Genomic DNA, 18,413 nt, shown 5'->3' on the forward strand with positions numbered 1-18,413 from the left:
AGGGACCTACCGTATACCAAATCATCAGCTGTCACAAAGAGGGCAAGGCTGTTCTTTGGTCCACTTCCATCTGAACCCACCAAAATGAGATTTTGACCCGTGTTGTTCACCAACAAAAAATAAACACAATCAAGTTGTGCAGTATCACATTAATTTGGTGTTATTGAAATGTTCAAGGTGGGGAAGTGTAAAGTATTTGGGATTGTTGCAGAGGCAGTAACACATGGGACACCTCTGGCTCGTCGAGCATCCCTACAGACACAATTGGCCGTGTCTGTGGGTGGGAAGTCGGATGTGGGTATGTGTCCTGGTCGCTGCACTAGCGCCTCCTCTGGTCAGTCGGGGCGCCTGTTTGGTGGGGGGAAGGGGAACTGGGGGAATAGCGTGATCCTCCCACGCGCTACATCCCCCTGGTGAAACTCCTCACTCTCAGGTGAAAAGAAGCGGCTGGCGACTCCACATGTATGGGAGGAGGCATGTGGTAGTCTGCAGCCCTCCCCGGATCGGCAGAGGGGGTGGAGCAGCGACCGGGACGGCTCGGAAGAGTGGGGTAATTGGCCGGATACAATTGGGAAGAAATTAAATAAATTTGAAATATATTTATTGTTCGTTTTTTTCCACCAGACACATTAAAAGGATGTTATTTACATGTAGTGATCATTAGTCTGCCGTTATTTCATTTTGAAATCATTCCAGTCCACGCTGACTGACCCCTATGGATTGTTTCAACACATTCCAACGGGTATCCCAGCAGGGTTACAGACGGGATGGAGATCTCGTGCTGGTCTACATTTTGGACCAGCGTGAGATATCCATGTAGCGGTGATTACCAGAAGTAGGCACAAATGTTACTGCAACTACTGGTGTCTTCTACTGGGCCTGCAGTGAAATCTCACAGGATGACACGTTTATTCTTGTGAGCAGACAGACAGACAGGCAGGCAGGCAGGCAGACAGGCAGGTAAGTGGGTAATGTGAGAGCAAAACAGCTCTCCCTCCACCTGCTGGGGTGTGAGTTGGTGAGAGATAATGGGTGCTCGTTGCCAGCGGTGGACTGGTAGAGCCGTGCTAATGAAAAGCCTGTTTAGCGGACTGTCATCCATCAGCCATTGTTAGACGGGGCGAACAACAACACTGGCCGACTGCTGAGCGTCAAAAGGCTTTTCAGTGGCTCACAGACAGAAAAGGATATCAAGCAACCCTGCATGAACGTTCCCAGTCTGGTCTTAATAACAGGTACAATGGTGCTCTGGAGCGCACTGCTTTTTTTTTTTTATGAAAGTGTGCATGCTGATAAAGATGATGGGCTCATGGTCTGTTCTTCTTCTCCTTTTTTCAGAATGGCACCGACTATTGCTTCCTGGTACGCCAGAACTCTGAGCTCCTGAGAGCCCTCGATGAGCTGGAGAAGACCTGCGCTACTCTGAGGGAGGAGAATGTCCTACTGGTGAGACACAGACACACAAAACACTACGCCAGGTGTTGGAGACCAACGACCGGGGTTTCACTCCTGCCTAAAACCGCCGTGGGCTGTCAAAATGACCACCGGTTTTTAAACTCTATATTCTGTCAAGCTAAATACCCAGCTGAGATATTAACGCATTGCATATGTTAGTATGTCTGTTAAGAAACGACTGACACCTAAATAAACATTTTAACAACTTTAATACTACCTTGCAAGCAATTTAAAATGGCCGCTGTCCAACGCCAGTAAATACGGCAACGCCTCGGTGGTAGTCATGGTGCGTCTGTAACGGCGTCTGTAACCACACATGTTGGAAATGATCAGAAATCAAGTTTAGACTGTTTCCCTCCACTGGAGAGCGCTAGTGTGTTTCTAGGACAGAGCAATGAACGTCGCGAAGGAAAGGACGCGACCAACACACGTCATAAATAGTGACATGACGCACACGATCACATGCAAATTATGTGAGGTCATTTTTCCCCCCCTCCCTTTTTTTCCCCCAATTGTATCCAGCCAATTACCCTATTTTCTGAGACTACCACATGCCTCCTCCGATACATGTGGAGTCGCCAGCCACTTCTTTTCACCTGACAGTGAGGAGTTTCACCAGGGGGATGTAGCGCGTGGGAGGATCACACTATTCCCCCCAGTCCCCCCCCCCCCGAACAGGTGCCTTGACTGCTCAGAGGAGGCGCTAGTGCAGCGACCAGGACACATACTCACATCTGGCTTCCCACCTGCAGACACGGCCAGTTGTGTCTGTAGGGACGCCCGACCGAGCCGGAGGTAACACAGGGATTCGAATTGGCGATCCCCGTGTTGGTAGGCAACGGAAACACGTGGTCATTTTGACCGCTCATGGTCGTTTTAGGTAGATCTTATCACAACTTTTTTTTGTGCAATTGATCTAAAACTCATTTTAATGCAAATATATGCAATTTTAGGAGCATTCAGGGAGCGGCAGTTCTGTATCTTTTCTTTTTTTTTCCACGAAGTTGTTAAACTGTGAAAATCCATAATGACCTTCTTGGTCATTCTAGTGTTAAGTATAGAGAACCAGGTAAGACACAAAAACGAGCTGTTCTCCAGTTTTTGTCATGATTATGTCCTCGGTAACAAATTGAATCGGCTCCGTTTTTATCGCTGTATCGCTGAGGCGTTTTTCACGCAGCTGTATTTTGCTCCTAAAGCTGATGGGTAAAGAGCCAATACAAAATAGGGAAGCTAAACTCGCTGTTATTGAATCATTCCCGATGTCACCGGGAACCTTTTTGAATTCCTGTCTCAAACCTGAAGTTGTGAACCGTTCTGGCCACTTCCTTTGTTTGGCGCTGCTGTGTTGGTACGTGCTGCCAGCCATGCCAGATGTTGATATTTGTCTCCCCTGTGTGCAGCGGAAAAGCAGCGCCCCGGAGACTGAGGAGAAGGTCAGGCGGCTGAGGAGGAAGAACACAGAGTTGGCCGTCCTTGCTAAGAGGCTGGAGGAGAGGGCACGCAAACTGCAGGAGGCCAACCTGAAAGTGGTATAGTGCATAAAGTGTTATTTACTATATCACATCCGAGTGCAACATGGAGCATTTCTATACTCACTCTGCCCTAAGTGATGCAATTTACTTCAAATCAAAATCCCAGTATCACTGTAGTGAGCTGAAGGGATTTGTGCGTCAGGTTGTGATGGGAGTCCTTGTCAAAGAGTTTAAACAGCCATTTGAAAAGGGACTCATTACAGACGGTTACAACAACACAGCAGTTCAGTTGTTTTATTTTATTTTAGTCAATTGACATTTCTGACATTTTATCCAAGCAGCGTTTTTGTCAAATTTGTTACATCCGGGGCGTCCAGGTGGTGTGGCGGTCTACTCCGTTGCCTATCAACACGGGAGTTCTAGGTGTGAATCCCCCCGTTGCCAACGGCTTGGTCGGGCATCCCTACAGACACAATTGGCCGTGTCTGCGGGTGGGAAGCCGGATGCGGGTGTGTGTCCTGGTCGCTGCAGCTAGCGCCTCCTCTGGTCGGTCAGGGCACCTGTTGGGGGGTTCAGCCCTCCCCGGATCGGCAGAGGGGGTGGAGCAGCAACCAGGATGGCTCGGACGAGTGGGGTAATTGGCCACATACAGTTGGCAAGAAAAAGGGGAGACCCCCCCACCCCACCCAAAAAAAAATGGTTACATCTAGTGCACAAATATGCCACAAAAGAAACAATGTCAACATCGTGGGCTAATTAGCTAGAGGTACCCGTGCAGAGAAGAAAAGGTTAGGCATGAGGCAGTGTAAAAGAGTAGCAGTAGCAGCACTTTTACATGTAAGAAATGGATTTTGTTTCTGTGTCGAGTACTTGTTTGTTTTTGGTTTTTTTGTTTTTGTTTTTTTGGGAACCGTTTGCGACGTCAGACCAACACTGACATCTAGCTATGACAAATGTCTGTTGGTGCAGTACTGCTGTCATTCAGCCATACATTAGAAATTGTTATGGGACACACGGCAGCCAGTTTTAACACACTTAGTGTCATGTAAGAGTTTTATACAATATTCCTCGCAAGATATACACTGCGGTGCGTCATAAAAGGAATTTGTATCCTGTCCAAGGACTTGGATTTGGGTAATAGCGACAGTTGGTATGAGATAAGATGCTTTATTGTCATTGTGCGCACACAACGAAATTGGATTTGCCGGCTCTCAGACCAGCAGCGCTAGACAAGGTAAATGATGAAAAAACAAGATTAAAAACAGGACAAACAACATTTTAGTATAAACAAGTGAGACAGTAAAAAATAGCAGCGGCTTTTAAAGCTCAAAATAGTGCATGGCATCATTGCGCGTAGTTATCCATACTGCAGCAGCTTTAGTACCAGTTAGCCCTCTGCAACTATAGGCAGGAGTTTGTGTATGTGTGTATGTGTGTGTGTGTGTGTGTGTGTGTGTGTGTGTGTGTGTTTGGGGGGGTGGTGGAGGCTACAGCTCTGTGGAAGAAGCTGTTCCTCAGCCTGTTAGTCCTGGTTTTGACGGTGGGGTACCTTTTCCCCCCGATGACAAGGGAACAAGCAGACAGTGACCTGGGTGTGTTGCGTCTTCGCTGATGTTGCTGGCTTTCCTCTGTGGGCGGCCTGCGTACACAGCATCCAGGTCCGGGAGCACGGCTCCCACAATCCTCTGTGCTGTCTTTACCACCCGGGCCGAGTCGTCCCTGTTCTCTGCTGTGCAGCTGGTGTACCACACTGTGACACGCTGACAGTGTTGGTATTGATTTTTCTCAAACGCAACACCATAATCTCATGAGTTGGTTCTGGTACCTTTGGAAGACAAAATATTGGACAAGTTCTTAAAGGAAATAAACATCATGATCCGTTCTCACCGATTACATTTTCCTTCTGTGTTTGAAGCTAACAAAAAAAGCCCCCTCATCCCAGCCCCCCCCCCCCCCCCCCCAGTCCAGGTCTCTGCCAGAGAGCTACGTTAGTCTAGTGAGCCAAATGCAAGACCACCTATCTCTGTTCTGGCTGCTTCTGGATTTCCCTGCACCTGTTCTCTCAGAACGAGGGAGAGACCCCCTCAAACTGCCCCTTTCCCTTCCCCCCCTCCTGCTGCTCACCACAAGGGCGGAGCAGAGAAGTGGTCTGGCTAAAACCAGCTTGTCAGTGTAGCTCTAAAGCTGCAATGACAAAGAATCAGTCAATGTTTAAGAGCATTTGTAGAATTTCTTAGAATCTTCTTTTCAGATCATGCATGTTGACAGTACCTTCCCACTCACAATTCATATCCAAGTTAAAGGAATTGCTTGCACTGTATAGAGAGCAGTATTTGACAGCCGAGTGAAACATTGGTCAAAGTTCTGTGAGTGACCCTCGTAGCCTTTGACCCCCCCCCACCCCCATTTTTGCCCTCCCTCTGAAATTTAAACATTGTACACTATCCGCTCTCTATTGACATGAAACTCGAGAATCTGTCCTCCGCAGGTCAATTCCCCAGCTCTGGTGAGGCCCGGATCTGTGGAGCAGTACAAGCGTGCGTTTGCTCGCCAGCGAGCTCGCGACCTCGCCCAGCACGCCGACACACTGCTGTCTAAGGACAAGGAGATCGCAGCCCTGCAACAGGAGTGCCGAGAGCTGGAGGCACGGCTCGGCACTGCTAAGGTAGTATCTGTGTAGCATGACGCAAGTCCTCTTCAACAGGAGCCTGTTTCCATGGGCAAATTTTACCGGGATTATCAGTTCCGATAGGAATTCGGTCTCCGTTAATTTAGACAAATGTTCTGTTTAATCTATGTTTGTGTGATCTTCTCTGACCCTCTCTATTTTTCAGTCAGTGGACAGTCCTGTCCGCCAACCTCATTCACTAACAATGCCAAAAGTTCATGATACCACAATCATTCCCTCTGCTGGACAGTATTGGAATTGCCTATTTTAAAGCCTATTTAAGCCCGGCCACGTCAATGCCGTTGTCCAGATTACAGCAGAAGAATAGGCTGCCTCTCTAAACGCCTGCCTTTAATTACTGATGCTGTGACCGAAGAGCTGTTTTTCCTGGATGTGAGCATCTGTCAGGTGGTTTTAGTGAAGGTTAAAATATCACACCGTGCTTTGGGCCGACCTAATGGGTGTATCTGTGTTACACAGTCTGCGTTTTACCCCGACACCTGATTCCACGTGGGGCACGGATGACACGCAGGCTGATTATAATTTCTTGACTCGGCTGAATCCAGTGAGAAGGCGCTGGTAATTTAGTTGTACATAAGCCTGATGGAACTGCGCTACGTGTTTGGTTTCTTGTGACGTAGCGTCTTCGTTCACTTTTTTGTGCTAACTTTAGAGTAATGATTAAGAAATTATAAATCAGTAACTCATAAATTGTGACCTTGAAACATTTTGAAGTTTTTTTTCCAGCAATAAATTGCAAGGGATTTAGCATACGTGACTGCAAATATTCTATACTGGGATGAGTCTGCTTACAAAGTGTATTGAGCCATGTGCAGTATTAACTATCACAGCTGTTGTACTTACGATTGCAGATAATAGTGTGCCTTCTTCATAGTCACACACTGATCATCTGAGCCTGTCTCTAAACCCACCACCCCCGAGCCATGGATAAATACGTGTTTGCTCTCTGCACCCACTCGCCACACACATTATCAAACAGAAAAAAAAGTGTTGGCACAGTCTTCTTTCAGGATACTATTTCCTCTTTGAAAATTAATATTATAGGGTTAAAAAAAACAAACTAGATTGATTGAGGCCCAGTCCTGTGATTGTCATTGTTTGTGTCTCCATGCAGGGCTCCCCTGTCCCATCTGGCAGGCAGGAATTTGAGAGGCTCCTGAGGGAGTCCCAAAGGGAGGTCCTGCGACTCCAGAGACAGCTGTCAGTCACCTCATCCAGAGAGCACCATGACCCCAGCAATGCCTCTGTCAGCCAAGAGAAGACTGACAAAATCAACCACCAAGGGGAAAAGGTACTGACAGCAGCCTTCTCTTTGAACCCAACATGGCTATATGCTGACCCCTGTTGGTGATGAAATGCCTTGTCGCAAAGCCCAATGAGCTCAAAGTAAAACATACTTAAATATCACCTCTAAGCAGCATCTAGGTCCTTAAGATACCTACATTTGCAGTCAAGAAATAAGCTTTTAAATTCAGCAAAACAAGAAGGCCAGATTTCAGAATCAGGTTTATTGGTCATGTAGGTTTGCACACACATGGAATTTGTCTCGGGTTTCATGACTCTCACAGTGTACTTAACATAGAATAACAACACAACAATATTCAGATATATACACAAGGATTGACTTATACAGGCGAAATAAGAGGCGATAAAGTGCAGTGGTGCAGAGAATATATCAGAGATGCTGAAATAGATGTCAGCAGCTTACTTACATACATGCCTGAGGTAGATGGACATGACAGAGTGTACCAGTATATGTACAGTGTACACTACAGTATATACAACTTGATTGGATTTATTGACAAAGTTAAGCGTTCATCTGAATGACAGCCCGCGGAAAGAAACTGTTTTTATATCTAGTTGTTTTGGGGTACAGTGCTCTGTAGTGCCTACCAGAGGGGAGGAGTTGGAACAGGTTGTGACCAGGGTGTGATCAGTCTGCACTGATGTCGCCTGCCCGTTTCCTGACTCTGGAGATGTATAAGTCGTGAATGGAGGGCAGGTTGGCACCAATGATTTTCTCTGCACACCTAACTGTCTTTTGTAGTCTGACCCTGTCCTGTTTGGTAGCCGATCCAAACCAGACAGTGATGGATGTGCAGAGGACAGACTGGATTATTGAAGTGTAGAACTGAATCAGCAGTTCCTGAGGCAGGTTGACTTCCTATGCTGGCAGAGAAAGTACATCCTCTGCAGGGCCTTTTTGATGATTGTGTCTATGTTTGATGCCCACCTTAGGTCCTGGGAGGTTGTTATGGCCGCACCAGAAGGCCAGCTGATCAACCTCCCGTATATACAGTGCCTTGCAAAAGTATTCAACCTCCTTGACAGTCGTCACTAATTTCTGGATTATAAAAGATACTCACAGGCATCCGGGTGGCGTAGCAGTCTATTCCGTTGCCTACCAACATGGGGATCGCTGGTTGGAATCCTGTGTTATCTCCGGCTTGGTCAGGTGTCCCCACAGACACAATTGGCCGTGTCTGCGGGTGGGAAGCCAGATGTAGGTATGTGTCTTGGTCGCTGCACTAGCGCCTCCTCTGGTCAGTCTGATCTCCTCTGGTCTGTTCAGGGACAGATGTGTGAGTATCTTTTATAATACAGAAATTAGTGATGACTCTCAAAGAGGTTGAATACTTTTGCAAGGCACTGTACGCAGACTCGTCACCATCCCGGATAAGGCCAATGATGGTTGTGTTGTCCGCAAACTTCAGGAGTTTAACAGACAGGTAACCTGAGATGCAGTCATTTGTGTAGAGGGAGAAGAGGAGAGGGGAGAGCACACATCCCTGGGGGGCGCCAGTGCTGATTGTCTGGGCACTGGATGTGATTTCCCCCAGCCTCACCTGCTGCCTCCTGTCTGTCAGGAAGTTTTTAAATCCACTGGCAGATGGGAGCTGGTACAGTGAACTGGGTAAGTTTGGAGTGGAGGATATCTGGGATGATGGTGTTGAATGCTAAGCTGAAGTCCACAAACAAGACCCTTGTGTGTGTCCTTGGGGAGTCAAGGCGTTAGACGGTGTAGTGCAATCCCATGTTGACTGCATCATCCACTGACCTGTTTGCTCGGTAGGCAAACTGCAGGGGTTCAAGCAAGGGGGCCTGTGATTTCCTTCAGTTGGGCCAACATCAGTGTCTCGAGGGATTTCATGACCACAGATATTAGGGCAATGGGCCTGTAATCATTTTATCCTGTGATACGGGGTTTCTTGGGGACCAGGATGATAGTGGAAATCTTGAAGCATGAGGGGACTTCACATAGCTCCCATGATCTGTTGAAGCTCAGTGTGAAAATGGGGGCCAGCTGGTCAGCACAGACTTTCAGACATGCCATCCGGGCCCGGTGCCTTCCTGGTCTTCTGTCTCTGGAAGAGCTGGCCCACGCCCTCAGCACAGATCCGGAGTGCGGGTTGGGGTTAGGTGGGGAGGGGAGAGGGGCTGGCAGGGAGTGCAGTTGGTTGTGTGTTGTGACCAGAGAGGGTGAGGGGTGTGTGATTGCGCTTATCAAACCTGCAGTAAAACCCATTTAGATCATCAGCCAGTTGATGGTTCCCTGCAGTGTGTGTGTGTGTGTGTGGGGGGGGGGGTCTCCTGTAGTTGGTAATGTCTTTCAAACCGCTCCAGAATGATGCTGGGACATTGACAGAAAAGCTGTTTTTCAACTTTTCAGAGTACCACCTTTTTTGCTGCTCTGATCTCCTTGTGAGTGTATTTCTGGCTTTGTTACATTGGCTCCTATCTCCACTCCTGTAGGCTTCCTCTTTGGCTTGACGAAGCTTCCTGAGTTTAGCTGAGAACCAGGGTTCATTGTTGTTGAAGGTACAGAGGGTTTTGGTGGGCACACGTGTCCTCACACAAGCTGATGTAAGATGCCACAGTGTCGGTAAGTTCGTCCAGGTCTGTAGATGCAGCCTCAGAAACACTCCAGTCAGTGCAGCCGAGGCAGGCCGGGAGCTCCGGTTTTGACTCATTGGTCCATTTCCTCACAGGTTTAACCACAGGCTTTAGTATTTGCTGGTGGATTGGGATAAGATGAATCAGACAGTGATCAGAGTCCCAGGGCTGCACGGGGGACAGAACAATAGGTGTCCTTTAATATTGTGTAGCAATGATCCAGTGTCTTTGTCCCTGGCGGGACATTTAACATGCTGTCTGTATTTTGGTAGTTCGTGGCTGACATTTGCTCTGTTAAAATCCCCAAGGATAATGAGTAGAGTCTGGATATTTGATCAGCCAGGTGTTTTAACACCTCTTTAACACAGGCCCCGCGGAGGTATAGACACCGCCCAGATTTTTGCATGCATTCAAGCAAGCATCCTGGTCACAGTGTGATGACACAGTGCACTTTGTTTGAGGCCAAACAGGGCAAACCAACATGGACCACATCATGTGTTTTCACCGTTAAGGGGTGAGTGGTCTTGGTTCTGTACTTGGGATTATGTGTTGTCCGTTAATGTGAAATTTGGTCAGCGCGTTTTTTTTTTTCTTCTAAAGCTTAGTGTGTGTTTACATTGGCATGGATGCTGTTTTACAGTGTTATATAATGGCTTGCTCTTGAAGCTGATACTAATCTGCCACAAGCCATAATGAGATGATTCCCCGTCTTGATCTTGGGCCTGATCAAGATACAGAAATCACATCCTCTGATCCGCTCTGTGTTTAATTCTGATCCTCTGCATTTAATTCTTAGAAACAGTTCCTTCCCCTTTCTTCCATCGATTTCTCTCTCAAATACACCAGAATTCTCCAAATGCATAGATGTCATAAATATTTCACTAGTATAAAAGAAGCCAGATGGCTTTCGAGGCACACCAGTCTGCTACAGGGGGAAAATGCCATCTCTTCTTCAGTATTCTCTCCGCTTGTCATGAAATAGATCTAAATTTAATGGTCATCATTTGTTTAAATTAATCGAAACTCAAGGGTCAATAAAGTTTTGAGTGAGGGTCAATGCCCCCCCCTCCCGAAGCTTAAATGAGAATGCTGGTTGTGGTAATCTGCCATTTGTGGGACACACGCACACGTACATGCACTCACAGTGATGCGAGCGCACCCAGAATGGGGCCATGTTGTGTGAACTCTAATCCCCTCTGACAACAGAATGGTACAGTCCGGTAATCCGCTCTCTGTTGCCGTGGCAGCGATGTGAGGGTTTTGGGTGGTAGGTAAGACTCCAGCCGCACCAAAGACTTGTTTAGCTTGCCCTGCTCTGGATAGCTAGCAGGCCAAGCGAAGCCTTGACATTGCCACAGCTCACAGGGAAAGGGGTAGGTTTATTATTCTGTGTTTCTGTGTCTCTCTTGTGCTGATGTCACCGGCCCGACGGAGTCCCGTCTGGTCATCGATGGTCGAGTAACTCAACTTGAGACTTAACACTGATTACTAATAGGTGTCATTAGAATTAGCTAAAGAATTAGCTCATAGCAGTAAGTTTTATATTAAGTATCCATGTAAATGAACTGTGTATTCTAGAAAAGGTTGTATGTCTATTTATATCCGGTCTACTTTGTTGCTGTTAATATGCCCTGTGATACAACTCCAGCACTCCCAGCTACGTGAAATTCTTTTAAGATCTTGCAGCTTTTTTTTTTTGCAAAATCCACTTCATAATGCATATTTGTCTCTTTACAGGATGATGTATCACTTAATTGTAAACTAGAAGTGCATGATATGCACAAGGCCTAGTCAAGGGCAGCCTGTCAGGAACCGTTTTGTAACAGTCACATTTGGAGCCTCCAGATGTAGAATTTAGGCAGCCTGTGTCGACTGAGCGTCTGGGTTGGTGGGGTGTTTGATTGGCGGACATCGATATGCTCCATATTAAAAAAGAAAATCAACGGCCAGGCCAATCCATTAAGGTGCTTTTAAAAGAAGTGATCCAGTTACCCGTTTCAGTAGTCTGCAGGGATTACACCAATGTGCTTATGGCGTTCAGGGCCCGCTGAATGGATCTGACCCTGCTTTAGTACGCATGGGCCCAGCCTGTACTTTATCCTTTAGCATGCACTGACCACATCAGTGTGAAACGTAGACCATGTCTCAACACAATGTTAAGTGTTTGCAAGTAGAGATCAGCTGTGGGGTTTGGCTGTAAGCTAAGATCATGTCTGCCAAAAGCACTTCGTGTGGGACCTGCTCAGCTTCTTGCTCAGGGAAGAAGCTGAGCAGGTCAGCTGACATCTATTTCCCAGATATGTCAATATGTCATATGCTGACACATTATTAAATATATTTAATATATTAAATATATTAACCAATATATTAATTAATATATTTAATATATTTGACATATATTAACATATGTTGACATATGTCAAATATGACATATATTTCCCAGATCTTTAGGGTGGTATATAGATATTTCTTTAATAAATGTTAACATGGCTTTATACTCGGAATTAATGAGGATAGTTGTGGCAGTCACCGAGGTCCAGGGGGGCATCATCACTAAACAGGGATTTTTGCATGCTCTCGATAGCTTCTTCATGCTGCAAAGGTGCTAACAAAACCCACAAAGAACAACAGCTAAGCATCACTTGCACTTTTACTTTAGCACTGGTTTTGCTCTTAGATGCTTGTTTAGATGCACTTATGACCTCTGATAACTAGTAGTTCTCCTGATTTCCTACGTTAAATGCACTTATTGTAAGTCGCTTTGGATAAAAGCGTCGGCTAAATGACTGTAATGTAATGTAATCACACCACAAGAAGTATACTGTATGTCCATCGGTTGTGCATGCCATTTGGTAGTCCTTCGAGTCTTTAGTTTGGCTATGATTTACAACTGCTAACTTATACAAATATGATAATGTACCAAATTTACCTTTTTGATGACAGCAGCTAGCTTTTCTCCAGCGAAGCTATTTTCTTTGATAATGAACCCTACCCATAACCGTTACAGGCAGATTAGACCAACCGATGGCCCTGAATCACAAAACATCACGTGCATTGGCAAGTTGTGTTTTGATTTGGAGACTTTTCTTTTTTTTTGGTAGCGCAGTTTACATTCCTTACTCTGCTTTGAGTTTGGCAGAGATGGCATTTATGATAGGGCTAGTATGAAATACACTGAATAATTTCTGTGCATTTCCTGAATATCCAACTTGCCGTGATTTACATCAAGCCGTTGGTGGTGATGGTATCATCCACACTTTAAAAGTAATGATCGTAGTTACTACCAAAATCCTGGCGTTGCACGGTAGTCCTTGAAATGACCTTTCGATGGTAAAAAAGCAGGTGATGGTGCTCAAATGCCTACATTATAAGGCTCAAATGCCTACATTACAAGGCTTCATCAAGGACCAGGACAGGAGGACAAGTATGACTCCTGTCAAGAATGATCTGAGCTCGGATTCCAGTCCAATAACTGTGTTTCAAGACGTCATAGTGTTGTTAGCATTAGTAAAATCAAACCCAGGCGTTCAAAGTCCCCAAGAAGGGAAAGAAAATTTTCTTTGCAACAGGGTGCTTATGTATAAAGTCAAACCTTTGCATGAACTGTATTTCAGTCTTTTGTACAAAAGTGTGCTGTAGCTCCAATGCCTCACATTTTCTAAAATGTTAAGTAGCTAAAGTGCCAAATGATGCCTGAAGACGACTTATTTTGGATCAATATCTCATCACCTTTACTTCTTCTATAAAATAGTATTAATGTGTGTCATACATTAAACTAAATTATATGTCTGAGTTGGTGCAGTAGCAGTTCAAATTTGCAGCATCCAGACATTTTTATGTCTTTTATATATATATATATACACACACACACACACACACACACACACACACACACACACACACACATACATACATACATACATACATACATACATACACATACATACATACATACATATACATACATATGTGTGTGTGTATATGTATATGTGTATATGTGTGTGTATGTATATATATATATATATATATATATATATATATACACACATACACACATACACACACACACACACACACACACACACAGTGCATCCGGAAAGTATTCACACCCCTTCACTTTCCCTACATTTTGTTATGTTACAGCCTTATTCCAAAATGGATTAAATTCCTTTTTTTTCTCATCAGTGTACACACAATACCCCATAATGACAAAGCGAAAAAGGTTTTGTAGAAATTTTTGCAAATTTATTAAAAATAAAAAACTGAAATATTGCATGTACGTAAGTATTCACACCCTTTACTTAGTACTTGGTTGAGGCACCCTTGGCAGCGATTACAGCCTCAAGTCTTCTTGGGTATGAAGCTACAAGCTTGGCACACCTATATTTGGGGTATTTCTCCCATTCTTCTCTGCAGATCCTCTCGAGCTCTGTAAGGTTAGATGGGGAGCGTTGCTGCACAGCTATTTTCAGGTCTCTCCAGAGATGTTCAATGGGGTTCAAGTCTGGGCTCTGGCTGGGCCACTCAAGGACATTCACAGACTTGTCCTGAAGCCACTCCTTCGTTGTCTTGGCTGTGTGCTTAGGGTCGTTGTCGTGTTGAAAGGTAAACCTTCGCCCCAGTCTGAGGTCCTGAGTGCTCTGGAGCAGGTTTTCATCAAGAATTTCTCTGTACTTTGCTCCATTCATCTTTCCCTCAACCCTGACTAGTCTCCCAGTTCCTGCCGCTGAAAAACATCCTCACAGCATGATGCTGCCACCACCATGCTTCACTGTAGGGATGGTATTAGCAAGGTGATGAGAGGTGCCTGGTTTCCTCCAGACGGGACGTTTGGGATTCAGGCCAAAGAGTTCAATCTTGGTTTCATCAGACCAGAGAATCTTGTTTGTCATGGTCTGAGAGTCCTTTAGGTGCTTTCTGGCAAACTCCAAGCAGGCTGTCATGTGCCTTTTACTGAGCAGAGGCTTCCGTCTGGCCACTCTACCATAAAGGCCTGATTGGTGGAGTGCTGCAGAGATGGTTGTCCTTCTGGAAGGTTCTCCCATCTCCACAGAGGAACGCTGGAGCTCTGTCAGCGTGACCATCAGGTTCTTGGTCACCTCCCTGACCAAGGCCCTTCTCCCCCGATTGCTCAGTTTGGCTGGGCGGCCAGCTCTATGAAGAGTCCTGGTGGATCCAAACTTCTTCCATTTATGAGTGATGGAGACCACTGTGCTCTTTGGGACCTTCAAAGCTGTAGAAATTTTTTTGTACCCTTCCCCAGATCTGTGCCTCGATACAATCCTGTCTCGGAGGTCCACAGACAATTCCTTTGACTTCATGGCTTGGTTTCTGCTGTGACATGCACTGTCAACAGTGGGACCTTATATAGACAGGTGTGTGCCTTTCCAAATCATGCCCAATCAATTGAATTTACTACAGGTGGACTCCAATCAAGATGTAGAAACATCTCAAGGATGATCAGTGGAAACAGGATGAACCTGAGCTCAATTTTGAGTGTCATAGCAAAGGGTGCGAATACTTGTGTACATGCAATATTTCAGATTTTTATTTTTAATAAATTTGCAAAAATTTTTACAAAACCTTTTTCACTTTGACATTATGGAGTATTGTGTGTAGGTTGATGGAAAAAAAGGAACTTAATCCATTTTGGAATAAGGCTGTAACATAACAAAATGTGGGGAAAGTGAAGGGGTGTGAATACTTTCCGGATGCACTGTATGTATGTATATATATATATATATATATATGTGTGTGTGTGTGTGTGTGTGTGTGTGTGTGTGTATATGTATGTATATGTATATGACTTGGCAGATCATTAAGCATTACCCATAACTAATGTTACCAGGACTGTCACTGATTTAGTTTTCACTCTGTTCTTTCAACTCTCTTTTCCGTGAGTCCATCTGAAAACAGACTTTTGTTGCTCTTCTGTGACAGCGAACACAACACACGGCCTTTCACTTACTATTACGCTTACCTAGCCATCATACAGCTTACCGAAGTAATGAACTACCCCGTATAGCGTGATCTTTTCTGTGGCTGCAGTAACATACTGGTACTTATCTCACTCACCATGTCAGACAACAAACCCACTACACTACGTCACATACACAGCTTACCCACAAGCCCCCCTTCCCCAGCATAGGTACTCAGGAACAGAGGTGCTGTGGGTTTGCTATCTTGGTGGAAAAACGGTAATATACTAATTCATATGATTATTAAGTGTTTGATAGACAGAGAGAGACAGTGGTGGAAGAAGTATTCAGATCCTTTATTAAGTACTACTAATACCACATTGTAAAAATACCTTGGTTACAAGTAAAAGTCCTGCATCGAAAATGTTACTTAAGTAAAAGTATGCAAGGATAATCAGGAAAATGCACTTAAAGTGGGACTGTCCCCTGTGACTGTTATACTATTATATATATATCATTAGGTTATTATTACTCATACATTAATGTAAAACCAGAATTTTACTGTTGTAGTTGTTTGAGGCGGAGCTCATTTTGAACAATTTTGCATAGGACTGCAACTAATGATTATTTTAATTATGGATTAATCTGCTGATTGTTTTCTCCATTAATCGGTTGATTGTTTGGTTTGTAAAAATTCTGAAAATAAAGAGAAATATCATCATGATTACCCAGAGCCAGTAGTGACACCTTCACAGTGTGTCCAACCAAGAGTCCAAACCTCAGAGTTATTGAAAATACACTAAAATTACTGAAATAATTAAAAGGAAAAGCAACAAATCCTCACATTTGTGAAGCTTGAACCATGAAAGTTTTTTGCATGAAAAATTACGATAATCAAAATAATCCAAAAAAAAACTGCCAATCGACTAATCTATTCAGCTGTACTTGTATATAGACTGTTGGGCAGTTTATTTATAACAAAACATCATATTTTATAAGCTCTTTGTATGTATGTTTTGTGTGCAAAAATCTTAATATGTGTCCAGGTGTCGTGGCAGTCTATTCCGTTGCCTACCAACATGGGGGATCGCCGGTTCGAATCCCCGTGTTACCTCCAGCTTGGTCAGACGTCCCTACAGACACAATTAGCCGTGTCTGTGGGTAGGAAGCCAGATATGGGCGTGTGTCCTGGTCGCTGCGCTAGCGCCTCCTCTGGTCGGGCGAGGTGCCTGTTCGGGGGGTGGGGGAGACTGGGGGAAATAGCGTGATCCTCCCACACGCTACGTCCCCCTGGTGAAACTCCTCATTGTCAGGTGAAAAGAAGCAGCTGGCGACTCCACATGTATCGGAGGAGAGGTGGTATTGTGCAGCCCTCTCCAGATCGCAGAGAGGGGGTGGAGCAGCAACCGGGACGGCTCGGAAGAGTGGGGTAATTGGCCGGGTACAATTGAGGAGAAAAGGGGGGAAATAAAAAAAAAAAGTAACTAGTAACTAAAACTGTCAGATAAATGTAGTGAAGTAAAAGGTACAATATCCCTCTGCAATGTAGTGGAGTCTAGACTCTTAAAAAGACTCAAGTAAAGCACAAGTACCTCAAATTTGTACTTAAGTACAGTACTTAAGTAAATGTGCTCAATTCCTCCACTGGAGAGGGGGAACCCCCCACACACATACACAACACACACACACACACACACACATACATATTGCCCCCAAATGGAGTCAATTTAATTGCAGGCCTTATGTAATTATATATAATAGCTGCATCCAAAACCCAAGCCTACTTTTACATGAAAGCTCTCAGATAGCTGATATAAACTTGTTGATGTAAAAACTCGGGTCTCTCTTTTTCAACCCCAGTCAGACTGAGTTGACTTTCTCTCCGTTTCTTCATATTGGCATTTAAATCCAAAAACCACATTTATATTGAAGTCTTTGAATTACAGCGATTTTGATTTAGGTGTGCCACGGAATAGCTTTCATAATGCTACTTTATTGTCAGCATACATAAGGGCTTAATAGATGGGTAGCTATAATCTTTATTGTCCTGCAGGAAATGTGTTTTCACAGCCGGTACGTGTATAGAAACATACAGATAACCACACTGCAATGTACAAATATACATACAGGTACATAAACACATAACTGCCATAAACATATAAACGCATAACATTCACTCACAGATAAATCTGGCTGGGGCATCTGGGTAGTGTAGCGGTCTACTCCGTTGCCCACCAACATGAGGATCGCCAGTTTGAATCCCCGTGTTACCTCCGGCTTGGTCGGGCGTTCCTACAGACACAATTGGCCGTGTCTGCGAGTGGGAAGCCGGATGTGGGTATGTGTCCTGGTCGCTGCACCAGCGCCTCCTCTGGTCGGTCGGGGTGCCTGTTCGGGGGAGGGGGGAGATTGGGGGGAATAGCGTAATCCTCCCACGTGCTACGTCCCCCTGGTGAAACTCCTCACTGTCAGGTGAAAAGAAGCGGCTGGCGACTCCACATGTATCGGAGGAGACGCGTGGTAGTCTGCAGCCCTCCCTGTGGAGCAGTGACTGGGACGGCTCGGAAGAGTGGGGTAATTTGCCAAGTACAATCCGAGAGAAACAGGGATAAAAAATCCCCCCCCCCCAAAAAACTAAAAAACTAAAAAAAATCCCCAGATAAATCTGGCTCTATGGAAGGTCAGCGAGGCGGGTTGTTTAGTGCTGCTATGGCAGAAGGGACAAAACTTGTGTTCTTCTCCATATCAGAGTCCTGTATGTGCGGCCTGACAGCGGTAGTGTGATGTATGAACTGAGGGGGTAATCGTGTCATTCACTGTTGTGAGTGCAAGGTGTGTGATGGCTCTGTCGTTCATGTCTGAGGTTGGGCGTAGGGCAGTGGATGATCTTTGAGGCAGCATGTGTGATCCTGGTGAGTTTGTTTTTGTTGGAGACGGTCAGCATGACATGGTATAGAAACGTGGGAAACAGTACAACGGGGG

At 45.1% G+C, this 18,413-nt stretch overlaps 1 protein-coding gene across 1 annotated transcript in view; it reads left to right on the top strand.

Moving 5' to 3' along the window:
- Positions 1–18,413, top strand: part of LOC130116431 (peripheral-type benzodiazepine receptor-associated protein 1-like) — a 118,098-nt gene that overhangs the window by 37,985 nt on the left and 61,700 nt on the right. The window contains exons 3-6 of the mRNA XM_056284341.1: positions 1,339–1,446; positions 2,859–2,987; positions 5,419–5,595; positions 6,734–6,910. Coding sequence (XP_056140316.1) covers positions 1,339–1,446; positions 2,859–2,987; positions 5,419–5,595; positions 6,734–6,910 — 591 coding nt within the window. The remainder of the gene's footprint in view (positions 1–1,338; positions 1,447–2,858; positions 2,988–5,418; positions 5,596–6,733; positions 6,911–18,413) is intronic.

This window comes from Lampris incognitus, chromosome 8 (assembly GCF_029633865.1).
Source record: "Lampris incognitus isolate fLamInc1 chromosome 8, fLamInc1.hap2, whole genome shotgun sequence".
NCBI lineage: Eukaryota > Metazoa > Chordata > Actinopteri > Lampriformes > Lampridae > Lampris > Lampris incognitus.